General features: G+C 65.1%; 1 protein-coding gene and 1 pseudogene across 1 annotated transcript; one reads left to right on the top strand and one right to left on the bottom strand.

Moving 5' to 3' along the window:
* Nucleotides 1-5,492: 5,492 nt before the first annotated feature.
* Nucleotides 5,493-13,934, bottom strand: POFUT2 (protein O-fucosyltransferase 2). Its single transcript, XM_032865221.1, has 9 exons — nucleotides 13,774-13,934; nucleotides 12,517-12,767; nucleotides 10,453-10,597; nucleotides 9,828-9,938; nucleotides 8,410-8,476; nucleotides 7,514-7,639; nucleotides 6,629-6,809; nucleotides 6,337-6,460; nucleotides 5,493-5,721 (listed from the first exon to the last, which is right to left on the bottom strand). Exons 1-9 carry the CDS (start codon nucleotides 13,905-13,907, stop codon nucleotides 5,568-5,570), a joined length of 1,293 nt encoding a protein of 430 aa, XP_032721112.1. The 5' UTR covers nucleotides 13,908-13,934; the 3' UTR covers nucleotides 5,493-5,567.
* Nucleotides 13,935-16,257: 2,323 nt separating this feature from the next.
* Nucleotides 16,258-23,959, top strand: LOC116872326 (annotated as a pseudogene).
* The last annotated feature ends 3,541 nt before the right edge of the window (nucleotides 23,960-27,500 follow it).

Below are 27,500 nucleotides of genomic sequence, written 5' to 3'. Positions count from 1 at the left end.
AGTGTCACCGTGTTTCTCAGAAGCATCTGGAGAAGGTGCCATCCTCCAGGGAAGGGCTTGGCTCTGGGGACACGTCCTTTCATTCGCCGGGTAGAGCCTCCAGGCCCCAGGAGAAGGGGCGCCCAGTCCGGGCCTCTCGGGGCAACAGTCTAGCTCTGATCACGTCCCCATTGGACCCCCCCGGGCTTAGTACTTTGCCCACTGTCCCACCAGGGACCGACGGGCATCTGGTTCTGCTCCTCGTGCTCCCAGCTGGCCAACTGCAGGGTCTCCTTCCGGGCCCCATCCTGCCACAGCCGGGACCCTCTCCACAGCTGGAAACCACAGCACAGTGCTTCCTGCCCCAGGCCCTTTGCCTCTGGCCTTGGGGCTCTGTGACCGTGGGGCTCCTGCCTGCCTGTCCCTCACCGTGCCGTGCCCCGGCACCACTGTACTGGGGGCTGGAACCTGCTTTGTGTTTCTCCAACAAGCCAGACTTGAGCTTACCTCAGGGCCTTTGCATGGGTGCCTTCTCCTTCAGTGATCTCCCACCCGCTGGAGCCCAGCTCTCTCCTGTCCGGCGGACCTCCCAGTGCAGGTGCCTCAGTCCCCCTGCAGGAGTCCTCATGGACCTTAGATCCGAGGCCTTTAAGCGCATTTTGCACACAGCCCTACAAGTCAGGGTTGTCCTGCTCGCCTGAATGTTGGTCCCTGACCACCCGTCAAAGGACGGCTCTCACCGGCCCCATTTCCAGCACAGAGGACCCCGAGCTCTCGATTCTGTTGAACGGCATTCTTGTGTGTCCACCCCAGGGAATGCTGCTCCTGGCGGCTGTCCCAGCCCCTGCCCGGCGCCCAGGCTGCTCCAGTGCACGGGGTCACGGCGGGGCTGGCGCGCCCAGAGGGCACCTCAGGCTGAACACGGTGCACACCATCTGCGTGCAAATGCGTGCCAGCTTTACACAGTAGCCCCGCTGTGAGTCGGCCCCCATGCCACCCAGACACGGGCCCCTCCCACAGAAGCCGCGTGGACTGGAATGTTCCGTCAGTACGCTGCTAATTAAATGACGCTAATGCCCCGAACACGAAGGGGTTGATGGCCACTGGGGGAGCAAAGCCAACCCCCAAAGGCTACGGATGGCACGATTCACTTCCGTTGCCCTCGCGAGGTGACAGATGGCAGCTGCGGGGACTGGGGGGTGGCCGCCGGGCATGGACAGGGGCAGCACAGGGGAACCAGGAGGGGGCCCTTGAGAAGGGACTGTTTTGGCTGTGGAGACTCACACGTGCACACACACGTGAAGATACGCACTGACACACACACCTGCAGACAGACACATGGACAGACACACACGGGCACACACGTGTGCTCACACACACATGCCAGTGCAGGCGGCAGGCCTGGGACCCATCACCGTGGGCAGCCGAGCCGGGCAGGCGTCCGCAGTGGCACACGGGCTGGAGCTGTTACTGGGACCCTGTGGGCGTCTACGGCGGTCTCGAACCCAGTGAGCTGAAACCACATCTCGTGGCCGCGTCTGCGTGTGGTGGCCACGTCGTGACCTGCCCTTGGATGTTCAAAGTCTGCTTGCCGCACGTGTCCCTGATGGTGTCTTCAAGGACACGCTCGGCTCCCCCCTCGGGCTCAGGCCTGGAACGGGGCCCACGGGATAAGGTATCTGAGGGAACAGTGTCCCCGACGGGAGGGGCTGGACGGCAAGGTGGGGTGGGGGGCGCGGCCGCGGGCCCGTGACACTCTGCTCTGCTGAGGGTCCTCCTGAGCCCGTGCCAGGGCGGGGGGCTCTGTCTGCACTCGGGTCGCTGGCAGCGGCCCCGGCCAGCGTCCCGCTCAGGCCACGCAGACCTTCGGGCAGCGCGTGGCTTCGCTGTGGAGAGCGCGGCGGAAACCCTGTGACGGGAACGCTCCACGGCAGGGACAGGGACGTCGCAAGGCTCACCCACGGGCTCTGACCGCGGCTCCTGCTTTGCCCACCAGGGAGCTCCAGACGGTTTACTTGGTCGCGCGCACTCGAGCCTTCAGCTGGCAGGGGCGACCCTGCTGCTGAGGTGAGCCGCGCTCCCCCGGGCCGAGCAGAGGCGAGAGGGCGAGGGCGCCCGGCGGCCGGATGAGGGGTGCACAGACCGCGACTCCTGCCCGCGGAGGCTGGCGGCCCCAGGGCCTGGGTCCGAGGGAGGCCCGGTTCGGGGAGGTGCCGTGTCCCCAGGGCCAAACGCTCCCGTGGGTACAGGGTTTCCCCAGGTCGCATGCCTGAGCCCCAGGCTGGGGGCCCGAGGGTGGGGGACGAGGTCACTCAGGAGAGTCGGTGGGGGGTACACACGAGGTGCACCGACCAGGTGCTCTGTCAGCCCCTTCCCGCCCCCGAGGCACGAGCCGCACGGAGGAGGGTCGCGGAGGCCGGGCCTGGTTCAGGCTTCCGGTCCCACAGTGGCCTTGGCCCTTTATTTTGCCCTGAGTGGCCTCAGTTTCCCCATCTGTAAGTGGGGGAGAAGGTGACAGTGAGCAGACATACTCCATGGTCCACACTGTTCTGCTACTCTCCACGGACAAGTGTGACAGGCTGGGGCGGGTCAGCCCCTGGCCTGGTCAGTGGCAGAGTCAGGCCTGAGGCCGCCAGGAGTCAGAGTCTGTGGCCTACGGGGTCCGTGGCCAGGGTGGGGGGCATGCCTGGGTCGCCAGGGGACCCGGCCCCTCTACGCTCGCTCAGTGCCCAGCCCATGGTCAGAGTCGACCCCGAAACCCCAGCCCTTCCGGCACGGCTGTCTGTGGCTCCGAGGTGCCCGGAAGCTTCCGGTTCTCCAGGCCGGCGTCGGAGGCAAGGTCAGCCAGATCCCCAGGCCCAGCAATAGCCTCTTCAAGTGCCCTGCCCCCCTGCAGTGCCCAGCACCCCACCAGCGCGGGGAGAGCAGCAGTGGCCCCCCCCGCCCATGGCCCCTTGGGCCCTCAGCGACGCCCCCCGTGCCCAGGGCCCCAGTGGGGAGTTGGATGTGCCGCGGGAAACCGCCGACCTGCTCAGAGGGAACAGTCTTGTTGAAACCCGCAAAGGAAGCCGGGAGGTGTGGGGACTGGGGCTGGCTGTGTCCCCGGGTCTCCCTTGTTGGAGGACAGGACGGGCTGAGGCTCACGAAGAGGGCAGCAGCGCCGTGGCCTCGCGCCCCAGCAGGGATCCCGTCGGGCTGGGAGCAGAGCGGCTCTCTGATGCCTGGGCCCCGTCCTGCCCAGCGAGCCACAAAGGGCGCGTGGTAGCCGGTGTCCCGACCGTGAGGCACGTGGGCGAGACGGGTGCAGGGACACCAGGTGCGGCGCAGGGCTGACCAGGTGTCCGGTTCTGAGTCGGCAGGTGCTTCTGCATGGGGAGCGCCAGCGGGCACAGGGCCTCCAACCCGGGGGCAGGGCGTGCCCACGAGCCTTCCGGGTCCCTCTGCTCGAGGCCGGTCGGTAAGCTCAGCCCACTGCCCCCACCCACATGGCCTCAGCTGACCGGCATGCGGGGGACACGCCGCGCAGCCCCACGGTCACTTCCCACCCGCAGCTCGCCGGAAGCAAACGGCACTCCAGTCATTACTCAACAGAAGGGTGGTTCTCGTTCACCTTCACGGCAAGGAAAGGTCGTCTGCGAAATGCAGGCCTTGGAGGCCTCCCTGGGCTTTGGGAACGGGAGGCCCGGGCATCACAAGGGGCCCATTGGCCGCCGCACCCCCCTCTCCCACGGAGCGGCGCCAACGCACAGACGCACACGAGTCTGCAAACACAGTCCTCGCCGCGCACCTGCCGTCTGCCCAGTGGAGCACCGGCCTGGGTGCCCTGGCTCGATGCCGAGCTGCCCCGTCAGGGGCATGGCCAGGCCCAGGGAGGCACCGGGTTTCTGCTGGGCTCCAGGCATGTGCATGGCTCCCACGTTCCCACCCTCCCGCGTGCGGGACTGACCCGGCCCGTCTGAGGTGGGCGCGCAGGTTGGGGAGCAGGACGACAGCGGCTCTGCCGTCTCCACCAGACGGGCCGCCCGGATGGTCCACCTGCCGGGCCGAGACCACCAAGGTGGATGGCTCCTGTGCTTCCTCCTTGGGCCCGCGCTACCCCCCCGCCTGCCCGCCCCATGTCCTCCCACTGCCTGGTCTGCCCCCCTTGCCCCGCCGGAGTCCTGCCCCCACCGACAGCCCCGTCCCATCACCTGGCCTCGGCTTGTGGGCTGTCCACCCCCTTCTCTGCTCAGTCCCTCCAGGGGGTCCCAGGAGACGCCTTCCACCCCTCCCCCCACGCTCCTCCTCCCGGGTCCTGGGCCTGGCTGTGGTCACAGCCGCTCTGGCCACACAGCGGCTCAGGGACGTGCTGTCCCAGGGCCGCCCACAGCTGAGCCACCGCTAGCACGGATGTGCCGTAGGGAACGGACCCGGCACGACCGGCCTTCCCGGTGCCTGACCTGCTGCTCTCCCCGTGCCCCGCTCTTCCCAACACCAGCTGGGCAGCAGCCGTCCAGCGGACGATGGGAGAAGCGCTCCCCGTCCCTGCCACCGCGGACCCCAAGGGAGGCCACACACGGGGCAGGACAAAGCATTCGTTCTCCTTGAAACACAGAGTGAGGATAAAGTCCGGACTGTTTGTGTCGTTTTCAGCTGGAAAAAAATTCTAGGGCGTAAGAAAGACACTGTTTCTAGAATTTCACTTTTCTAGAAAACGTATTTTATTAATAGTATTTGAAGATACAAATAGGCAAAGAATAAATACTTCATCATCTCCCCGCACCCCGCGGTGACACCACGGGAGCGGAGCGCGGTTCGGGGCGGGTTTTCAAAGCTCGGGAAGAAAACACAGAAGCCATCCCCGGGTCACCCAGGGAGTCTGTGTGAAGTTGGGGCTCCTGGTCAGAGGGGGCGGGTGGTGGCCACGCGTGAGGCCCAGAAGGGGTTTCCGGGCAGCAGCACGAGCCCTCTGGAGGCCGGAGTGACCGTCCTCCTCGCCCCCTCGTCCCTCAGCCCACTGCGCCCACCGCGAGGCAGGGCCCGGGGTGTCCGACCCCCGATGCTGCCACACTCACAGGCGGCCCGCCCGCAGCCCGCCAGCCAGCCACGGGGTTCCTCTCTGTGTGGACCCGACAAAACCCCAAAACCCTGCTGAGGAACCCTCCAGTGCCCAAGCTGAGGAGCAGAGAGCCCCTCACGGGCCAACACAGGCCTCAGGCCATTCTGCAAGGTGGGGGTTCGCCTTCCCGCCAACTCACAGGGCGCCTCCCGCGGGTCCAAGTGCAGGACGAGCGGGACCGGCAGGCTGAAACGCAGCAGGCCCGTGGGGATCCGGACGCCCTCCAGGAGACCGAGCCCCCGCACCTCCTCACGTCACACCGGCCTGGCCAGCAGCGGAGCCCCAGGCAGCCCACGGTGGGGGAAACACCGACAAAGGACGTGCGCCGTAGCTCCCGTGGCCGCGAGTGGTGACCATGACCCTGAAGTGATGGTAGGGCAGCCTTGCCGGCCGGCTGGGGCCAACACCACCCGAGGCCACACGGGCGCTCAGAGGAAGACGAGGCCGCGAGTGCGGATGTCCCGGACGCGGGCCCACGAGGAGCGGCGGCTCAGTAGGCCACCCTCCAGTGCGTGGGCTGCTCGCACGCCTCCTCCCGGTCCCCGCAGAACCGGTTGTACGTCGTCCGCGGGTCGAGCCCGAGGATCTCTCTCTCCTCGTGGATCCGAAAAGAGAACGTAGAGACCGAGGTTCCGATGAAGAACCTGCCAAGGAAGCAGGGGTCACGAGAGCTGCTCCAAGCGGCCCAGCACCCACCGCAGCCCTGCGGCCAGGCCGCACACGCGGGGAGCAGTGGCCACGGGTCCCGCACCGGGAGTCTTGAGAACGCGGCCAGAGTCTGGCAGTCTGGGGCTTGGGGGCGGGGTGCTGAGAGCCAGGTGAGATCTGGGTACAGAGAGGTCAGAGGAGAGGACCCCGGCCCCACAGCCTGCACGCACGGGCTTAGGGACTCTGGGGGACCCCACAGATGCGGAGAAACCAGTCCCCACACTCGAAGCGTGCTGGCCTCCTCCTGGGCCTGGTCCCCCACTCTCCTCTGGGGTGGGCCTGCCTCCCGCGACAATGACACACAAAGGGAGACCACAGCTATGCTCCGCGGGGACACGCGTGATGGGAGGCTGTGGGTGGGCCCAGGGGAGCAGGGTCCTGGGTGGGGTCCCTACGGGGGCGGCCGGGATCCAGTCCGATGGCGGTACTGGGAGAACGCTGCGGGTAGGGAGCACAGCCTTGAGATGGGGCTGGGTGTCAAACCAGCCAACGCGGGACCAACCGCCATGGAAACGGACGGACCATGGCAGGGCTGACCCGGGCAGAGGCACCTGGCGTGCGCGCAGATCCACTGGTCGATGATGGCCACGCCGCCGTCCCGGTACAGCTCCAGCTCCTCCCACGTGGGCTCGAACCGCACCATCTCGGGCAACAGCCGCCTCAGCTCCTCATGCTCTGCAGAGCGACGGAGGGACAGTGACCGGGGGCTCCGTGGGCTCCGCGGCTCAGGTCCGAGGCACGGGCACGGAACCCGGCGCTGCCTCCCGGCCATGCTGAGGGCTCACAGGTACACCTGGGCCCGCTGGGGACATGACGGGGACCGGCAGAGGCGGAGCTGCGTACCCGTCCTGATGGCGTCCGTGGCCACGAACACCCTGTCCAGCTGGTGGGTCTTCATGAGGCTGCGGATCTTCTTCACGGCCCCATCCAGGCTGGGCACATCCTCTCTGTGACCCCAGATGAAATCTTTTCTCCTCAGGTGAACCGCGAGGTATGGGCCCCCCAGCGCGGAGCCCAGCGTGACCTGGCAGAGGAGGACCGGGAGCACTGAGCCTTCCGGCCGCCACTGGCCCTCGGGACACGGTGAGCTCCCTCACAGCAGCGCCCGCCCACGGGCCCGTCTCCGGGACTCTTGGGGCCGTGAACTGGCTAATCACACAGACCCTTTATCCCAGTGCCATCAAGTAAACACGACTCCGGAAAAATCGTGCAAATTAGATGACAAAAACCACCTATTCCTGCATGTTCCCCAGAAATGCGACCCAAATGCCTTGTAACCGCTGTGGGATCCCGCGGCCTCGCTGGAAGGCGCCCAGGGGACCAGTGCCCGGAGGCTCGCTGAGACGCCCGTGACACCGGAAGTGTCGTGAACACCGCCCGCCTGGGACAGCAGCGTGTTACCGGCTGGGGTCATGTGCAGACCCAACCCTTCAGAAGGGACTTCTACGGACACAGACGACCCTGCGTCCGCCTGGGCAGTCGCTGCCTTCCCTCGCTCTCTGCGGCTCCTGTGCCACCGGGCACATGGCGCGGACCGGTCCACGGCCACCTGCACTCCCAGACTGGCGCCTCCAGCTTGCCGAGGGGAAATGGAGCCGAGCCATCGCCCTGAGCTTGTGGGGGCACAAGGGGACCCTCCCGAGGGGCGTCCGCGGCTGCCCAGAGACCGGCTCAGCGACCGTGTGCCTGGGTGGGCGCGTGCACGTCGTGAGCAGCGGGAGGCGCTACCTTCATCTTGGTCCAGTCCTCCTGGAAGGGGATCCTGTCGGCCTCGTCCGTGGAGTTCAGGTACTTGCTTCGGAACGCGTCCCCCACGGCCCGCAGGTGCCTGGCAAACACCATGCTCCGCCGGGTCTGTGGGCGCAGAGAGCCGCTGCTGAGCGCCCCGCCCCGCCCGGGAGCCCCGCAGCCCCGGCCGCCAACCGCGACAGGGATCCCGAGGAGGACGCCATGGCACTCGCGGAGCTCAGGCGTGGACGCGCTCCTGACCGTCTGCTGGTGACAGCTCAGCGACCAGGACGGTCCACCAGGACGGTCCCCACATGCAGGGACAGGCCCCCACTGAAGGGAGCCACTGTCCTCACCGCTAGCTCAGGGCCACAGTGCCCGTGAGAGGCGCAGGCCCTGTGGGCGGTGATGACAAGGCCCTCTGTGCTTCGGGAATGACCCACTCGAGCGAGAGGCCCCCAGGTCACGTGTCCAGGGAGCAGGGGTCTCTCCCGGGTCCGCCCGCCCAGCCGCCCACAGAAGCGCCACACGCCTCAGACAGGGCAGACCCCCCAAAGCACAAGCCAGCGGCCACGAGGAGGGAGCGTGAAGCCCAATTCCGCAGGCTCCTGCCCGACCCACAGCGCCGGGCACGCGCCCCGGGACGCAGACGAGCCGGTCACCCACGGCAAGCGGCGGCGTGGGGCCGGAGCTCACAGCAGGCTGCGTTTCTTCCGGCGATCGGCTGCCACGAACAACAGCCCCACGGTGAGAGACGCCGACCAGCCGACCACGTGGGCCCCGGCGGCTCTGGCCCCTCCCCCCGCCGAACCCCCGCCCACGCGGGTCCGCCAGCGCCCCCGTCTCAGACGTTCACAGTGCGCCGAGCTGTGCGGCGGGGGCCCACGGGCACTCACGTTCCAGTACTCCGTCCCCCCGTAGTGGTCATGCAGGAGGTTCTCGGCTCTGTCCAGCATCACCGACCTGTTTTCGAACGACACAGAGCGTCTAACTGCCCGTGCGGCGGCTATCGGCTGCCCCGGGAGCACTGGGAACGGAGCTGAGCGCCTCCCGGGCGCACGCAGGCCGGTGCTGGGACCCCTCGGGGAGGAGGCTCTGCACACACTCCCAGCGTCCGGGGACGGGGGTCGTCCTCTCCTGTCCCAGCCACTGAACTGGGAACAGCAAGGCCCTGGGACGACCCACACAAGACACAAAACAGATAAAACGAGGCGGACGAGAAAGACGGCCCCGGCAGCCGACGGAGCCAGACTGCGCCAGAGGGGCTCCCAGCAGGAGCGCGGCCGCGGTTCTCTGGAAGGTCTGTGACTCTGCAGACCCGAGCCCAAGGGCAAAACCACACAGGAGGACGCCTGCATCCCGCCTGCAGGCAACCACCCGAGTGGACCCGCCTGTCTGCGCTGCTCGAGGCCCAGGCTCGCCCCTCCTTCGAGAGCACCCACCCACTCGCCTGCAGAGCGAGGCCCCGTCAGGCCCCGTCCAGGGCGACCCAACAGCCCGAAGCAGCACAACGGGCAGAGGGAACACCAGCAGGGGCCTCGTCCACTCAGACCTGGAGGACGTGGGGGCACGAGTCTGGGGGAGGCATATGGCCTCCTACTCTGCCCTCATCCCCGTGTCCCAAGTGGGACAGGGTACCAGGGAGGGGACGGCATGGGCAGGAGGCTGCGGCCACCCCTTGACTGCTGCGACGTCCAGCTCCGAGGAGGCTGACTGAGAGACCCACCTGCAGAGGTGAGCGCAGGTGGGACCCAGGGTGACGCGGCTGGGGGCTGCGGTGGGCCACCTCCTCACCCCGCATCAGCCACCCGGGCAATCACCAGGTCCACTGAATGAGGAAGGTCAGATCGCTGCTCCCTTCCAGTCTGGCCTGAGCCCTCACTGCCCCCTGCCCCAGGACTCACACCTGCCCACCGCCCCCTCGGACAGGGCCCCGCGCTATCCCAGGGGGACTCAGACTGCCCCGCCCACAAGCAGTAGAACGAGACCCCAGCCGGTAAGTTCCCGCCCAGCATGGCGGGACGGCCCCATGGGGAGCTGCCCTCGCTGCACGGACCCACGTGTGGGGACAGTCCCGAACCCGGCTCTCCCCAGGGACACGTGCGGCCTCCTCCTCCCTCCCAGCCCCGCCTCACTGTGGCCCGAGTATGGGGTGGGGATGAGGTTTACCTCTCCCGTGCCCGCCACACAGGCCACAGCCAGGAGGGCTCCCGACACCAGCAGGACGACGCACGCGCCCACAGGCACACGTGCACACGCACACACGCGCACACACAGCCTCGCCGGCCGGTCACCACGCAGAGCCGGCGCTCACCTGGCCGACGTGTTCTTCAGCAGCACGGGGGCCATGATGGAAGCCGATCCCTGGACGGACAGACACGAGACGTTTAGCGCTCTCGTCTCTTCATAGCCCCAAAACCATCCCCTGGAAAACAAGAGCCCAGCCCCTCCGTCGGCCTGTGCCCAGCCGCGCGACGCCTAAGCCCAGACGCGCACGCGGACGGCTTCACCCCGACACGCCAGCCCCACTCTCGGGGAAGAGCGACCGCTCGGGACTCCGGCCGGTGACACTCTCCTGAGATCCCGTGAAGAAACCATGAGTCCCATCCAATTCCACGGGGCCGGGGGGCCGCTCGGGGAACTCCGGCCGGCAGAGCGCACAGAGGGGCGGGAATGGGACACAAACGGGCCTCTTGGCCAGCGCCTGGGCAGTCACAGCCCCAAAACAGCCGCGCCCCGTCAACGACCTCCCGGAGCACGGAGTTTCGAGCACCCGGTCATTCTGATGCTTTGTCCACAGGTGCTGCTGAGGGGACAGCCCGCTGCGGGCAGGTCCTGATGGCAAATGGGTCCGGGCGACCTGACCACCATGGCCACGGCCACGTCCATGAGCCTCAAATGCACCGTGGCTGTTGCTGGGGGACCCGCCCCAGCCGCACCTGTAGTACTCGTGCTTGTCCGGCGAGTACAGCAGCGGGTCCAGGCACGGCCGCTCGTCCACCTTCTCTTCCCAGGTCCCCTCCTTCCACCCCTCCGCGTAGCTCTGCAGGACGTACACCTGGTCGATGAAGGGCCCGCCGGACTCTGGAAGAGGCCAAGGACGACCACGTGACGAGAACCAGAAATGGACGCGCGGCACGAGAACCACCGCTTCCTTTAACGCCGCCCTCCGTCCCGCAGACCGCGGAGAGCTCACGGAGGCAGACGCGGGACACAAGCGGCATCAGGGCACGAGGTCCCAAAAGGCAGAGAGGCGCGGCCTGGGGCGGCGGAGCTCACCGGGCCCTGCTGCTCCCAGGGGCTCCTCACGTGTCCCCTCTTCCCACCACTGGGCCTGCCCTCGCCAGCCGGCACTGCCCGGTCCTCACGACAGCCACGGGCCCCACACGCGCTGTCCCCGACACTGCCCCGCCAGCACACGCTCCCCTCCCTGCAGGGACCAGCCTCGTGGGGACTGCTCCCTTCAGGGCTGACCCTGACCCCTCAGAAAGCCATTTAAACCGCACCTCCCAGGACACCTGCCCAGCCACAGCCTCCCACCCCCACAGCCCGTTGCCCTTCCCACTCTCATTTTCTCCGAGCCACTCCTCACCATCCGGGTCCTCCTCCCGGTCACTTGGCTTCCGCCTCCCTGCTCCCCACAGGAGTCCCAGGAGAGCAGGAGTCTGCATCCGTCCTGCCACGGCGCCCCCCGCCCAGAACCTGCCGGCCACGCACTCAGTGTTCACGAAGATGGGTGAGGGGAGCCCGGCCACAAGACAGCCGCCCCGAGTGCAAGTCTGGTGTCTCCTCCACCCTCCCCCTCGCTCAGGGGCTGCACCACAGGTGGGGTCTGGTCCTGGAGCTCCAGAGGCCCCTGTCGCAGGAAGGCCAAGAGGCCCGGTGCCCTGTAGCACGTGTCCCGGCAGCCTGACCCAGGACAGGCTCCCTTCCCTCCCCCTCTGTAGAGGGAGACAGCTGGGCAGGCGGAGGCCGAGCGGGTCCGCCCATCCGCAGCACGTCACCCAGGACGGCCGGCCGTCTTCTCTGCCCCTGCTGCTCTGGCCCCAGGCTTGAGGCTTCAGGAGCAGCAGGGAGGGGACTGGGCGCCCCACCCCGCGTATCCCGTGTCCCCGCTGAGCACCACCTCACGTGGCTGAGGCTCACACTTGTCCCCGTATCTGCGTGTCAAGAAACCCCCCGGCCACAGTCCTGTGCGGAGGTGAAGGGCTGTTTCTCCGAGAGGCTCCAGGACCCGTGGCTCAGACGAGGCTGAGACCTAGGCCCAGACTCGGTCAGATGCCCGGCGACGGCGCCCGTCGTGGCCCACGGAAGGATGTGCTCCACACGTGCTTCTTACAAATCTCAGAGTTTGCTTCTTCCCCGTGAACGAAGGTTTCAGGAGGTCCGTATCGTCCCATGCCTGCAGCCGCCACGGGACCAGCCCAAAGGGCCGGGGACTAAGGTGCCGTGAGAGCAGGACGCGGAAAACGCAGACGCGCAGGGCGGCCGGGTCGGCGCCCCCTCCTCCAGGCTGAGGGGCAGCGGAAGGGTGTCGCGGCCTCTTAAGCGCGTGTCTTCTGAAAAACGCAACGCTGAGCTCTGCGCGCCCGCGCTCTGAGAAGACCCCCAGCTTGGCTCTCTGAAAAGCGGAGGCTGTGCAGGATTCCGGGGAACAAGACACTATGACGAGACCCTCCGCCAGCAGCGCAGGGAGGTGCCCGGAGGTCAGCGCCCCCTGGGGCACGGACAGCCGTCCCTTGGGGACACGAGGCCGTCTCTGCACGGGAGCACGTCGGGCTGGGAGCAGGCCCGGCCCCCGCACGGGCAGCCTCCCCACGACCACGGGAGCGCCCTGCGCGGGCTCACCCGCTGCCCCGGGCTGCAGAGGCGCTTGCACACTTCAGATCTGCGACACCAGACCAATTCTGGAAGGAGCAGGACGGCCCCGGGGCCCCCTCGCACACAAGGGTCAGCGCGCCCGGCCGCAGAGAGCCGCAGACGGCCCGCGACCACGGCCTCACCTGCAATGAACTGCTCGTACTCGATGACGGGGACGTTTCTGTTGAGACTCGGAAGGTCGAAGAAGTCGGACCAGGGAATGCGCACCTGGTGGATGTCCGGGCTCTGCCAGTGGTAGAGGCGGCCCCACGGGGGCAGCACCAGCACCCACTCCTCGGTCTCCAGCAGCGTCTTCAGGAGGGAGGCCACGCGGATGTACACGTCCCGGCGCAGGTTGAAGCCCTCTGGGGGGTTGACGTCGTACAGGAGGTACCTGGGGGCGGCAGGAGAGCGGTGCTGGGGCAGTTCCCAGTGAGGAGGCGGCAGCGGCCAGCGCCCCGGCCGCACAGCGCACGCGCACGGCGCCCGCGAGGGTCCAGCAACCACCGCCCTGCAACCGGCAGAGTCTGGGCGACAAGAGCCCGAGGACCGGCCGCCCGCGGGGTGCTGGTCCGGGTCTCCCGCCCGGCTCCACTCTCAGCGGTCACCGCAGACCCCCGCCCCGTCTGCGGGATCCGGAGGGGAAGCAGAGCCTCCGCACGCGTCGGCTCACCCAGGACACCCGTGAGAAGCCGCTGCGCGGACGCGGGGACGCGTCTCAATGTCTAGCGAAGACCGTCGCCGGCAGTGCCCGCTCTGACCTCCACCCCGCGCCCGCGCCCGCACGCCGGCCCTGACACCCCGCGGCTCCCGAGCCCGCGCAGACCCCGCCGCGACCGAGGACGCTGGGACGTAAACCTCCCCCGCGCCCGGAGCCGCAGGGGGCCCCGCTGACCATCCCGGCCCGTCAGCGCGCGGCTGGGGCTGCTTGGGCCGAGCCCCGGGAGCGGCTGGACCGCAGACACCCGTTTCCCGCCGCGGACACTCCCGCGGGCAGCCGGGGCGGCCCCGCGCGGACACGCACAGGAGCTACGGGCCAGGCCCCGCGCCGGCCGCTCGACGCTGACCCACAGCCGGCCCTTCCGGGACCTCCGGGACGCCGCAGCTGCCCCCGCCGAGCCCGGCCCGCGGCGCAGGCCCGAAGGCCGGCGGGGGTGCGGTGCGGCGCTGACGCGGTGCCGGTGCCGGGGTGCGGGGGTGCGGGTGCAGGGATGCGGGGGTGCGGGTGCAGGGATGCGGGGGTGCGGTGCGGCGCTGACGGGGTGCCGGTGCGGGGGTGCGGGTGCAGGGATGCGGGGGTGCGGCGCTGACAGGGTGCGGGTGCGCGGGGGGGCGGGAGTGCGCGCCATGGAGCCCGCCCCGCCCCCGCGGCCCCGCCCCCGGCGCGGACACGCTTTTACCGTCTGCGGGACGCCGCCCCCGACAGGATGTCGGCCGCCGACTGGCCGGGCCAGAACTCCTCGCCCGACCCCGAGGCCGGCGGCCAGGACGCCGCTTCCAGCAGCACCAGGAAGACGACGCCGAGCGCCGCCATGGCCAAGGGCGGCCACGCACTTCCGGCGGCCGCGCCCCGCCCCGGAAGCGCCCCCCGCCCGCTCTCCGCCGCGCGTCTCCTGAAGCCACGGCAACGCCACGCGTGCGTCTTGCGTCATTCCGAGGCTGGGCGTCCCCGGAGCGGAAGTCTCTCGCGGGCGGCGCGGGGCTCAGGCCGGGCAGGTGCCGGGCCTGTGGTGCTGCCGGTCTAGGGGCGGGGCCCCGCGTCTGTGGGCGGAGCCAGAGGGCCGGGGCAGGGCTGGGAAGTGGGCGGAGCCAGGCCGGGCGGGGCCGACCTGGAGCGGGGGCGGAGCCGCGCGGGGCGGAGCGCAGGCCGAGGTGGGCTCTGGCAGGTGTGTGCGCCGCGCGGGTCTCGGCCTCCGCGGGAGGCCGGCGGGGTTCGGGCCGGGCAAGCCGCAGGGCTGACCCGAGGCCTGCACAGCTGGCCAGCTGCGGCCCCCGCGCCGCGGACCCGCCCGACCCGGTGACCCGCAGAGCCGTTTCCGGGGTGACGAGGTGTCTCCCGCTGGGAGTGGGGGCGTCTCACTGTGGAAGGCCGCGGTGCGAGGGCGGCAGAGCGGCCCCTCCGTGTCGACAGGCTCAGGACGCCGGAGGGGCTGGGGTGGAAGCTGCATCTGAGAAGCCGGACCTTGGGGTCAGCAGGCCAGCGGCTCCCGCGCCCCGTCCCTGTGCAGCCCAGGTCTGCACCCGCTTGCGCGTGGGGCTGCGCGGCGGCGGCGGCGGCGGCGGCACGGGTCCCGCAGGAAGCTCAGGGCGGTGCGGGGAGGCCTTGCTTCCCGGCCCCTCGCGGCCACCCCTTGCTTTCCCGGCACCGTCCTCCCCTCCCCCCAGCAGCTCCCCGGGGACACTGTCTCTCTTAGAGGCGCTTAACTCCGCGTGGCTCCTGCCTGAGGGGGACCCTTTGGGTGACCGGAGCCTTCCTAGTTCCTGGCATGAAGAGCACCTTGGGTCCCGGGCACCCCTCCCGGGGGAGGGCGGCCTCAGCCTGTGCCCAGCAGTGTAGGGACCGCGGGGGCAGGGGCAGCAAGGGGGGACGGAGTGGTGGAGACGTCCACACCCCGGCTCCCATCCTGGAACCGTGGTCTCCGGGCTTCTCCTCGCCTGCCCTGAGCATTTTTTACTGTTGAGCCACGTGGAGTCAAGCACGTAGAACAGGTGTTTGCCGGCTGCCCTCGGCGTGCAGAGCACACAAGGTCACCTCGGGGTTCTCTGCTCCAGGAGGGCCAGCAGCACGTACCCTCTGTCCCCTGGACCTGCCCTTCAGCCCTCGTCCCTGGGGCTGGATTCTTGTTCTTTGTCTCAGTAAAGCCGTCCCCAGACTATTCCCAGCAGTGTCTGTCCTGACCTTTCAGTTGCAGAACAGAAAGGACAGAAGTGGGGGCCTGTGTGCTGCCCCCAACAACCCTGGCGCCTCCCACCACGCCCACTGTGCCCATCCTGTTCCCCTGGTGTTGCCTCTACTATTTTAGAGTAAATGACTTTTTTTGGCAGTGACATCAACTTGTTCCACTTGAAATATTTCTGTATGTATCTCTGAAAAGTAGGACATTTTCTCACAGCCACGATATCATTAATTCACAAAAAGATGTGCTACTTATGCTATAACATCAAATGCGCTGTCCCATGCACGGGCCCCTCGCGGTTTCAGAACGCCCTTCATCATGACAGGTTTGCTCAGATCAGGACCTCCCTGGGTTCTCCAGAGGAACACTGGTGGATCTATGTGAGGAGATGGGTTACAGGGATGGGCTCAGTGAGCTCTGCAGGCCTGAGGCCCCAGGATCTCTGTCTGCAAGCGGGGGACCCAGGGAGGCGGGTGGTGTTGGTCAGTCCAAGTCCAAAGGCCCGAGAACCAGGGGCTCCATTGTCTGAGCGCAGGACGAGACGGATGTCCCAGCTCAAGAAGGGGGAGAGAATTCACCCTTTCTTCCTCCTTTTTGTTCTACCCGGGCCCTCAGAGGGTTGGGGGAAGTCCACCCGTCTGGGGAAGGGGACCTTTGGTCTGTCCACCAGTTCAAACGCTAATGTCTTCCGGAAGCTTCCTCAGGGGCACACCCACAGATGGATGTTTTCCCAGCGCTCTGGAGGGACTTAGCCAGGACAAGCTGACGCAGAAAATTCATCACCACAGGCTCCTTGTCTGAACCCGCCACCTGGACTCCTGGCAGATCCCCTGCCTTCCCTCTTCCTCCTTTCCTCTCCTCCCCTCCCTTCTCTTCTCCTCTCCTCTTCTCTCCTCGACCCTCCCCTTCCCTTCCTTCCTGTCCTCCCCTCCTCCCTCCCCTTCCCTCTCCCTTCCGCCTCTGTTGTTTAACCTCTGGATTACAAGAATGACCCAGGAGAAGTTTGTGAGTCTTTCTCAGAAAAAAGAAATCAGTAAGAAAAATAACCAAATTCCTTCTTCCCCTGCACAATGGGAGTCATACTTAAGGTTTCCTGCCTCAGTGTGAAGCCAGAGCCACTCACACGGTCCCCTCCTCCCCCCACTACAGCATCTGCCAGGAGGGGACTTTGCCACAAGAGGGCAAGAGAGCCCTTTGACAGCAGGGATGGAGGCCCTGGGCAGAGGGAAGGGGCTGGGGAAGGGGCCGACCTGGAGCACACAGCACCAGGCCCCCTTTCTTCTGCCCCCAAGAGCGGGGAGCTGCTCCCACCCAAGGTCCCCCCAAGGCTGAGCCGCAGGAGCCACCCCTGAGGGGGAGACGGACAGGGAAGCCCTTTGGCCTGGGGTCCAGCAGGTGTGCTGTGCGAGTCCCGGGGTCTCAGGAGATCCCAGCCCTGAGGTGGCCGGGAGGGCAGGCGGCTCTGAAGAACCTAGAGATTCTTCTGGAAGCTGGGCTTCCAGGAGGAGGTCCTGCCAGAGCCAGGGAAGGAGTCGGGGGAAGGGGCAGCTTTAGGGCCACCTGGCCCCACCTTGGGTCCGCAGAAACAACCCCGAGGTGGGCAGGGAGGGGGTCAGGCCGCGGGGGCTGCAGGAGGTAACTCACTGCGGCCGAGACCCCTCCAAATCCACCTGGAGAGGTTGGCGGCAGACGCGGCGGGGCTGGAGAGACAGTTGTTAGAAGTGGGTGTGGGTGCGGACAGGGCCGAGAAGCACACTGAGGCTGGGGGGCACACACACCCCAGTTCACACTGTTTTCACACCATGGACACCCTGCTTTTCAGTGTTCAGAGTGAGTTACCAGGACCCGTGAGCAAGAAGTTTCTGGATGGTGCGGAGCTCCCTGTGTCCTTGCCTGTCACAATGCCCCGCCGCAGAGTCCTGCCTCTGTCCCCAGAAATGCATAGCAGAGCTGACTGCCAGGTGAGTCACCGCTGGTGAGAAGCAAGGGACTTCCGGTTAGGCCAGGAGCCACGAGGGCTTTTTAACAGGAGCCTCTGAGGCCTGCCTGCTAGGACTGCTCTCGAGCGACAGCCCCAGTGCTCTGGGGACCCAGGCCACCAAGTGACCAAGACGTGAAGGCATGCCGATTCCTGCGGTCAGCACGTGGGTCTGGCTTCCCTATGGGACCTGCCCACAGTGGGACCCACCGTCATCTCGGGTGGTAGTGGACCAGGACCTGCAGAAGGGCCAGTCCGGGGGAGTCCCAGGGCTCCGCAGTGAAAGTGCTGCTCAGTGCTCTGGCCACCTCCCCCTGAGGCCGAACCACAGCCTTTCCCCGGACTCGTGTCCTGCTTGCCTGGGAGACATCCCTGCCGCCTCACATGGGGAAAGCCACCAATCTCAGAACTAGGTCATGGGGGTGGGGAAGGCCTGTGGTGGGGGCCGCTCGCAGGGATGCTGGCTCGGGGTGGCAGGGAGGACGCCGCCTGGCAGGTCCCCGGGGCTGGGTCCTGAGGCTGACCTGTGTGTGGGGCGCAGGGCCTCTCCCCTCTCTGGGCAAGGAGGGGAAGCTAGACTCCCGGTGAAAAGTCAGCCCCCACACGGCCGGTCCACAGTTCAGGAAAACAGCTTGGTCTGCCCCAAGGCAGGTAACTCAGAAAGTCCTTTACAGATGCCCTGGGTCCCTCCTTTGTGGCTCAGGGTACTCCTGAGCCTGCGTGTACCCTCCGGGGTGGGCTTCCTGCTAGGGCTGAGCCTGGGAGCCGCCGGGTCCCCGGAGACTGTGGGAAGATCCGTGAGTGTGCGTGGGGGTGGGGCGGGGATCAGGCCACGGGTGGGGGCCAGGACTGTAGGAATGGCCCACAGCCTTTCTGGAATCAAAACACTAGCAAATGTCAAAACATGCGTAATTTGTTTTACTGAAACAGGCTGCTTATTTGTGTCTGGACGGCCTGTGTCAAGGACGCGTCTTGGCCCTTCTCAGAGGATCGTGTCAACGGAAACACACACAGATGGTGGGGGTCTGGGGGCTCGGGACGAAGGGCAGAACAGGAATTTGTGCGGGCAGCAGGGAGACCCCACCCACGGAGCCCCGGGGGGACGACTCCACGTGACCCCTGCTCTCTCGGTTTGGGGCTCTGGATCCCGCCACGGTTGTGAATTCTTCCAGACCTGCCGAGGGCGGACCTGGGGGCCGTGGTCAGATCCCGCCCGTGAGAACCAGGAGAGGCTGGGTGTCATTTATCCCGTGCTCTGGCGGCCTAATGCACTGTAGCTGGGGGACCCGCCGCCCCAGCACCCAGGTGGCCACAGACTCGGGCTCGACCCCACTGCGGTGCCCGTCACTGCTGTCATAGGCCTCCCTCTGCCCAGAGGCTGTGGCTGATGCTGTCCTCTGCCACCCCGTGACCACCTTTAACCTCCGGCTCCCCCCTCCTGTGGGCTTCCCTTCTCCGCCAGGGATGTCTCCACTCCCCAGCCTCTTCTCTGCCCCTTTTAGAAGGTCCAGGCTCCTTTTGTTCAACAAGGTGGTAACAGACACACCACCAAGGTGGGGGCGGGTCACGCATCCCTGGGGTCGGTGGAAGGCAGAGCGGGCAAGTGGACAGAGGCCAGTGGGCTGTGAGGTTGTCCTTACCAGAGGCACAGCCGAGGGACGCAGCGTCTACTGGGCAAGGGGCCCCGTCCTTGATGGCATGAAACGCTGCCATCGTCATCTGTTAAACACTCTCTCTGTCTCTGGCCTTTGGGTCCTGACCCGCGGACCTACCTGTCAGTGTCGGCCCGGGACACAGTTCACTCATCAGGACGGCGCAGTAGCCAGGCCCTTCCGTGCGTCCTTTCAAACACGCCTGCTGGCTGGTCTTGCACATTTCCTCTTCCCCGTGACATCAGAAGCAGTGACGTCACCCATCCCACTGGGAATCTTACTGGGACTGCGCCGAGAGTATGGGCACAGTCGGGAAAATTGCCACTGACGTGACACGGAGTTGCTAAGGAGTGGGTCTCTCGACTTATTTAGAACTTTGGGGGAAGTTTTCTAGTTTTCTTCTATGTCAGGTCTTCTCATCCGTGGCTCGTTCCTGGGCTTTATTGCCAGCGCAAATGGCATGCTTTCCCCCATAAATGTTATATATTGTTTTAATAAATTTTATTACTTTTCTACACTGACCTTAAAATTGGCCACTTGTAATTCTTACCATTTGCCATTGATTTGCCAGTTGGGGTTTTCCTAGTCAAGCAGTCCCAGGAGTGTGCGGTTAATTGTAGCTTATCTCTGCCTTTAGTGTTCGTAATCATGTGTATTTCCTTGTGCCACTACCCTTGTTAGGCGTCAGATAGAAAATCAGGCATCTTCCTGTTGTTTTCCTTGTTAAGGTTGCATTTATGTGTTTAGCTCAGTGATAGGAAGCGAGAGAGCGCGCACGAGCGAGGGGAGGAGAGAGGGGGAAGGACCGGCAGGCTCCCCGCCAGGAACGGAGCCGGACGCGGGGCTCGATTCTGTGACCCTGAGATCACGACCTGAGCCGAAATCAGCAGTCGACGCTCCACCGATGCAGCCCCGGAGGCACCCCGTCTCTTGTTCCCGACTATAACGTCAAGGGTTCTGATGCGGGGTCTGCAAACTCTGGCCCGGGGGTCAGATCCAGTCCACGTGGCCCCTTTTCCTAAATAAAGTTCTACTGGCAGGCGGCCGCTCCTGTCAGTAAATACAGCGAAATGGCTGCATTCTTGCGGCGCGGTGGCCTCGAGTGGGCGGGAAGAGGCCAGCTGGCTTGAGAACCCTGAAAGCTTTGCTCTGACCTTTCACGCAAGTTTGCTGACCCCCACTCTAGCATTAGCTCAATGTGTGTCAGGGCTGGGGACTCTCCCCACTCTTGCTTGCTCCCTAAAGATCTCATGGCTGCATGTATCGAAATTTAGGATTAGACACCCAGTTTTCCTACACGCTTTTCGGGGAACTGACTGTCTTTTGAGATGGCGAGAGCTTTGCCTCTTTAATCTCTTAACGTAACGCGTCGTAGGGACGGATTTTGTGACGTTGAGTCCTGTTACGTTCCCGGGATGGACGGCACTTGCTCCTGCTGGCTTCTGTGCTGTTTGTTTGTGGTTTTATTAGGGTTCGTGCCCTACTGCAAGTCGTGCGTCCCTAATACAGATAATGTGTGTCCTAGCAGCGTGCGCATGTGTGTGAGTGTGTGTGTGAGTGAGTGTGTGAGTGTGAGTGTGATCCCCACCACCGGTTTTCCACTAACTGTACGGACGGAACTGTGATGCTTCGTCTTCTGGGCTCGGGAGCGAGTAACTCTTGGTAACAATTGAAACGTGTCCAGTTCTTTCTGCGCAAACGGTTGTATCCATTTCCTGTGAGTCACGTCCCTAATCTATAAGCACAGCCTGTGCATTAGGTACTGTTTCCACGTTCGCTTGACGGATGAGGAAACTGAGGCTCCCGGCGTGTGCATGGCCTGCCCAAGGCCACACGCCGCTGGTGAGCAGTGCCGGCGGGCATACCCAGGCCGCGGTCCCGCGTTCCCACTTGCGGGGATTCCTTACAGATTGTGGATTTGGTGTGAAGCTTCCTGCGCCTGGAGCCTCTTCACGGTTAAACCTTCGGCTGTTTTTTCCTGCTCCCGGGCTATTGGACTAATTAGATTTCCTGTTTCTACCCGAGTTGCTTTGTACTTGAAAGATGTATTTCCCGAGAAAATCATCCATGGAATCTAGCTTTTGAAATGTATTGCTAGGAACTGGAACACGATCATTTCACAAGATCCCCCCTTCTCTTTCCTCCTCTCTCCCTTTGCTCTGGGGTCAGCATGTGCCGCCGGTGTGGCCCTCTGTCCCGGGGCGGCGGGGCAGACGCGGCCGTGTGCTGTGGGACGTCAGCCGTCTTGCCCGCATGGCAGGGATTTGCCCAGAACTTATTTCCATGCTGGCGATCGAGAACGTGTCGGACGGCCCAGAATATCATGGGCACAGACGACACAGATGCATTTCGAGAATAACTCATCCACAGCTCCCTGACATGTCCCCTTCTCTCGAGTTTCGTTGATGGATAGAACGGGCTGGGGAAGGTGTTTGTCAATGGAGGCACATCACAAAGTTACATCCCAATGCCAGCTCCAAATCTGGGAACGCGGAGTTCGGTGGCTGGTCAGCAAGGTTTCCAGGGACAGCAGCACGGCCAGTGCTCAGCGGCCGGAGTGCCTGGCGCTAGTGCAGTTTGCAGCCCCGAGCCGGGGACCAATTCTTGCGGGGAGGATACGGGGCTTCCGGGAGGAGCTGTGGGCACCATGGAGGGAGGTGGGGAGGTAATCCACGTGCTTCCCCGCAGGAATCTTCTACACGGCAGAGTCCTGTCCCAGCAAGTATTTCCAAAGGGGCTTAGAATTGAGCCCCAAATACCACCCGAGGCCATGGATGGGATGCTGGGGGCTTCACAGGTGATGTCGGTGGTGTCAGATGTGGACCATCGAGTACACACCTAGTACAGCCCGCGCGTGCAGAGTCCTGCCCTGTGCCCAGCTGGCCACGCATGGCGGCTCTTCCCAGCCTCTTCTGACGTCTTGGAGGTGGGCGCCCGCCTCCACATGCTGGGGGCTCCTTGGGCATCAACCACAAGAGGGCTGCTGGGTCTCAGAGCAAAGAGCCGGTGTGGGGGCGACAAAGGAAGTCTGGGTCCCCGATGCTCTTGCCCTCAGCACCTCTGTCTGTCTCTCCCCTCCCTCAGTCTCTGTTCCCAGCACCCACCCCAGTGGGGTGGGGTCCAGGGCCTTGCGCACAGGCTGCAGAGAGACGTGCACATTTTCTGATTATCAGACATTTCTGGGGGTCGAGGTCTGGAGCCCGGACTCCTCAGAGGTCTGGGTCCAGGCTGCATATAACACCGTTGGCACCCACTGACCTTCCCAGGCCCCACAGCCTCTCAGAATGAGGACAGACTGGGTCTGGGAGAGATTTCCCACAGCTGGCCAGTCCCTCCAACTCCCTGGAGCCGTTTGGGAACAGTCCCACGAAGCCCGCCGGGCTGGAATGTCCACCATCTAGTGGGGCCGCGCCTGCAAACCACAGCTTCCTATGTCCAGCTCACGGAGTGGGAAAGCTGGAGCCTGAGAACCTCAGAAAACCCCTCTGAAAGCTCGCAGGCGCTTTGCGGGCAGCTGGGGGATGGTCAGCACCCTGGGAACCTTCTCCAGCCTGGAACGCGCCCCCCCCCCAGCATCTAACCTCCCCCTCTGTCAGGCCCAGTCCCTCCGGCCACTGCCCTCACCTCCTCCCCATCTTGCAGCTGATGCCCCACTGAGAATCTCTGGACAGCTGGCAAGGATGGCGCCCCCACCCTGTCCCAGACACCCCGACACCCCTGCCTTGGGTCCTGCATTTGCTGGCCTCCTTGGCCCCACCAGCTCACATGCTCTCCAAGGCTTCTCACCCTGAGCCTGGAGATCAGCAACAAGGCACTCCGCCCACTCCCCTCTCCTCCACAGCCTGGCCCTGACCATCCCCTCTGCTCACCAGCCTCGCTCCCAGCCCCACCGCCCCCGCCCCAGACGGTCAGCAGCCACGTCCATGTCTGAAATCTCCCGCGAGTTCACCCACTGCAAACGTGCTTGTTTCTGCCATTTTATTTGACTTGGGGGAGGGCCTCCTTCCTCCCCACAGCAACCTGGGACCCACGGGGCTCAGCCCCAGCCCTGGGCCCACTGCGCTCGCCTGCCACCCGGGCTCCCCACGCCCAGCCTCCCAGACCCCAGCGTCTGCACCATCAGGGCAAACGCTGACCTAACGTGTGGCTTTCCCTGGGTCCTGGGAGGCTCGGCTCCCACTGCGACCATGAGCCAGAGATGAGGTTCAGTCCTGACCCACCTCTCTGCGCAGCTCTGGGCCAGTTGTACCCCTTTTCCGGGAAGAGTTTCCTCTTCCTGATGCCAGGGGTTGGACCAAGCCGGCCAGCCCCAGCCTGGAGCTGGAGATGGGGTTGGTAGGACAGTGCCCTGCTCCCTGTCTGCCTGTGGGCCTGGGGGACGTGGCTGCCCCAGCATGGGGGACAGTCTCTATCTACTGTTCTCTGGGACCTGCTGGTCCCAAGTGGCCTTTACGCCGTCAGGATACCGCATGAGTGCTGCCTGGTACTGGTACCAACCCTCGGAGTCATGGGGTCAGCCCAGCACCCGGGGGCCGTGGTGCTTGCTCGGCTCTCTCAGCGGCCCCCAGAGCTGTGACCCCGCATGGCTGGGCAGCTCAGACTTCCCAGGAAGGCACAGCCTGGCAGTGCCCGGCTCCCCGTTTCGGCCACCGGGGGTCCCTGTGCCACCTGGGGCCAAGGAGACGTGTGCTGGGTGTGCAGATGCGGCAGGACCCTGGAGGGGAGGGCGGGGAGAGGTGGGGAGCTGGGATTTCCCCAGGAAGGCTAATGGAGCTCGCAGCCGTCACAATATTTACCCAGAGATGCTGGAGTTTTAAAGTCCGTGCCCACGACAGGATGGTCTGAGAAAGTGCTTCTAGGTGCTTTTATCCCAAATCTGAGCCACAGGAACCTGCCTCCCCCTCAGAGGAAGTGGCTGAGCTTTGGCCAGGAAACTGTCTCCCTGAGCCTCGCCCTGCGCTGTGATGCGACCCTGGGGACTGTCCCCAAATGCTGGCCTCACACCCTGGAGTGGACAGACCCCTCTGGCCGGTCTCGAGGGAAACGGTTAACGCCCTGATCAGAGACGGACAGACAGACAGGGCCTGCCTGGCCAGAGCCAGATGTATCCTCTGCCATCCAGAGGCGGGTGGGGAATCCATCAGCGTCTGCGGCACGGGGTCTGGAGGCTAGATGGTTTTTCCTGACATTCCCGTGATCCCAAAGTGTCCCCCAAAGCAGCTCATGTCCCTGGGACTGGCCAGCAGACGTGGGGGAGGCAGGCAGGAGTCTGCGCAGTGCCCCACGCCCAGCCGCAGGCAGGCTCCCAGGAACAGGAGCTCCCAGGAACAGGCCCGGAGAGAGGGCCGGGCCCAGCCTGCCACGGCCTGACCCACGAGCGGCTGTTGGCACCATGGGCAGTGGGCGCGAAGCACCGAGCACGCCCCAGAGCCGCACGTCCAGGCGTGACTCTGACTCTGTGCTGGTCGCCGTGATGGGAGATCCCAGTGCGGCTCATCCCCTGCGTGGGAGGAGGCGGGTGCCTCCCTGTGCTGTTCTCGGGGTGCGGGCGTGAAGTCCTGGGGCACCCCCACAGACGCTGGCATTAGGGGTGCACGGAGGTCCCATGTCGGCATCCAGCCTGTGAGGCCGCATCTCAGGGGCTTCCTTCCTCCATGTCTCTGGCTTCCCTGAGCTCCTAAGAAGATCTGCCCATTGTCCAGTACCGGGGAGGCTGCCGAAGCCAGGGAGCAGCGGGAGGCTGTGCCCGTCGATGTGGTGTGTCGCCCCAGAGCCCCCCAGCCCAGCTGAGGCCGCACCACGGGGCAGACGGGGGTGGGGGGCTTGGGAGCGGGCCGGCACAGGCCGGGCGGTGTTGAAGGACAGCACGGCCGGCAGATACACTCGGACGATCCCCGGTCATCCCTACGTCTAGAAGGTCCTGGGCTGAGCTGCGTGCCGAGGGCACGTGTGGAAACCCTGACTCCTGCATTGAACACCGTGGCTGTATTTGGAAACACGGTCCTTACAGAGGTGACTGCATCCGATGAGAGCACAGACGTGAGCCGTGCCTCAGCCTGCTGGTGTCCATGTCAGAAGGGGAGACCAGGATGCAGACGCACAGAGGGGTGTCTTGGGGAGGAGAGGGCCTCGGCGACCCTCGTCAGCACCGCTGTGTGGGCTGTCCGGCTGTCTGGATATGCTGCTGCTGTTTGAGTCACTGGTCTGGGGCTCTGTTTCGGCCGCCCATGCCGACCAGCACGGATGTCAAAGCTGGTTTTGCTAAGTGTTAACCTTGACCCTCAGCCACTGTGCCTTCAGCCAAAACAGGCACAAGCTGTGCAGCCACATCGCAGGGGCTCCTGGGCACCCGTCCTGCCACGGGGCCCACCAGGGACCATGCCAAGCGCTGGGCTCTCGCCTCAGTTTCCCTCCGAAGCCACCTCCGGTGGGCAGGCCGGAGAGGGTGACATGTACTCACCCATTTCGTCATCTGAGCCTCATCCCAAACACTGTGGGTGGGAAACTGAGGCAGGCAGGGGCGGTAGGTTCTCCAAGGGGTAAAGCCAGTCCAGTGATCTGGCTCTCCTTAGCCAGAGGTGCTGCTAAACGTTTGTCGAAATAAGGCCTGAGTAAGTAAATAAACGTGTCACCAGGTCACAGCCTGGGTGGTGGAAGCCGAGGGTCTGCGGCACCGGTTACCGGGCACGTGAGCCTTCCTCGCGGACTCTCCTGTGGGGGTGGGGCTTGTGGGGCGTGGCCCCTGCTCCCCTCCGCCAGCCCCCCCAGCAGGTGCCCCACAGCCTGGGGGGCCACCATCCACCCTCCATGACATGTTTCCAATGGCTGGACATCACCGGGTCCCATGTGGTCCAGGACCTTTCCTTGTGGCCAGAACTTCCCCGGGGCCCACCTCACCGAGGAGGCCAGGGACACCGCTTTCTAGTGGGAAGCCATGGTTGAGCTCCCCAAAGACGGTGTGTTGAGAGCCTTGGGGCACCCCCAAATCCAGGGGCCATCTCTCTCCTCAGGGGAGTCTGGTTCCCAGCGCTGAGGTGCTCCCAGCCGGTCCTCACAACCTCCTCCTCCTAACCCTGCATGTCAGGCCCGTGGCCTCTCCCGTGGGTGGGGAGCTCCGTGGACGGCGCTCCTGTTCTAGTCGCTGCTGCCTCAGCCGTGGCGGCTGCAGGTGCTGTGGTCAGTGTCGGGGTCTGTCTGTGGAGGTCAGGGGATTCCCTCGCTGTGGGCTCTGCTTGGCCGGATGGTTTTGCTCACCCTCCCACACACGTTGGTCCCTGAGTGTCCCCATGCACTGCAGGAACCCGGATCCTCTTCTGCGTGGGCCTCCAGGGACCGCTGCGTCCAGAACCGTGACGGTGCGGCATCGTTCCTCCCCGCAGCTGACCGTCGGCCTGCCCCGCCTTCTGGGTGCTGGTGGAAGACCCCAGATGCCTGGGGCAGAGGCAAACGACGGTCTGTCAGGCATGGCTGGGACAACAGCCAGGGAGTGATTTCTCTGCGCTGTTCCCTGAGCACGACCCCGCAGGGGGCATGGATAGGCCGAGGGACCCACGTGGGCAGGGCTGGCTGTGTCATACAGAGAAGCTGAGATCGGGGCTCCGGACTCCTGTGGAAGGGACAGTCCACCTGCTGCCCCGGACAACCTTGAAAAGGAGCCCAGTGTCACTCACGGGTCATGCAGAGCCCAAGAGGCCCGTGGTGCTGAGCAGACGTCCACAGTGTGGCGGTGTGGACGGTGGCCCGGGCTCTTGTCGGCCACGGCCCGGGCCCCTCACTGTGGATGTGTCAGCTGCCTCAATGAACCGACTGCCTCTCCGACTCCTGGCCCGACCGTCTCCACGCAGATTCCGTGCAGGTAATCCCCTCCCCCATCGCCCCAACCCGACCTGAGCAGACGCACGCTCGGTGCCCAGCCTCACCCGCAGAATCAGGTCCGACTGAGCTCAAGACCTTTCCCGCCACACACCCCCCATGTCTCCCGGGGCCACAGGCTCCTGGCTTCCCACAGCGCCCAGCTGCCCTGCTCTGCACCCCCAGCAAGGGGGGAGGCGGACGGCTTAGGAAAGAGCATCGACATGGTTGGTGCATCTCAGTTCCAGGCCATCCCAGCCTCTCCAGGACTTTGAGGGGCTGCTCCCCCACCCCCCGCCCTTCTCCCAGAGCACCCCGTCTGAGGTCAGGGAGGAAGGTCAGGCAGGGCACAGTGGCCAGAGATCGAAAACCCTGTGCAGGACGTTTTAAGTTCTGCACTTTCTTGGGGAGAGCACCGGAATCTACCAAGACCGTGTTTTCAGCATCTGAGAGGTTGGGCGTGACCTGTTATAGAACCATTTGCTTTCTTTTCTTTGCTTGTATTTTTTGGAAAAATACTGTTTGGGTATTTGGATCACCAAATACCTATTTGTTTTGGAAAACTCCAATAAGCAACTCGTGGAAATTCAAAACCGTGGACAAGCCCCACCCCAGAGAATGCGGCGATAGGTCGGGCGCGTCTCTCTAGCCTTGTCTGCAAGGGGACGTGTGTGCGTGTGTGCCTGTGTAGGTAGGCACACACGTGTATTTTACACGTGCACACACATACATGTGCAGGTAGGTGTGTG

The sequence above is a fragment of the Lontra canadensis genome, unplaced genomic scaffold (assembly GCF_010015895.1).
Source record: "Lontra canadensis isolate GAN:19392208 unplaced genomic scaffold, GSC_riverotter_1.0 scaffold29, whole genome shotgun sequence".
Taxonomy (NCBI): Eukaryota; Metazoa; Chordata; class Mammalia; order Carnivora; family Mustelidae; genus Lontra; species Lontra canadensis.
The sequence above is the reverse complement of the archived record's forward strand: the minus strand, read 5'-3'. Positions and strand labels throughout refer to the sequence as shown.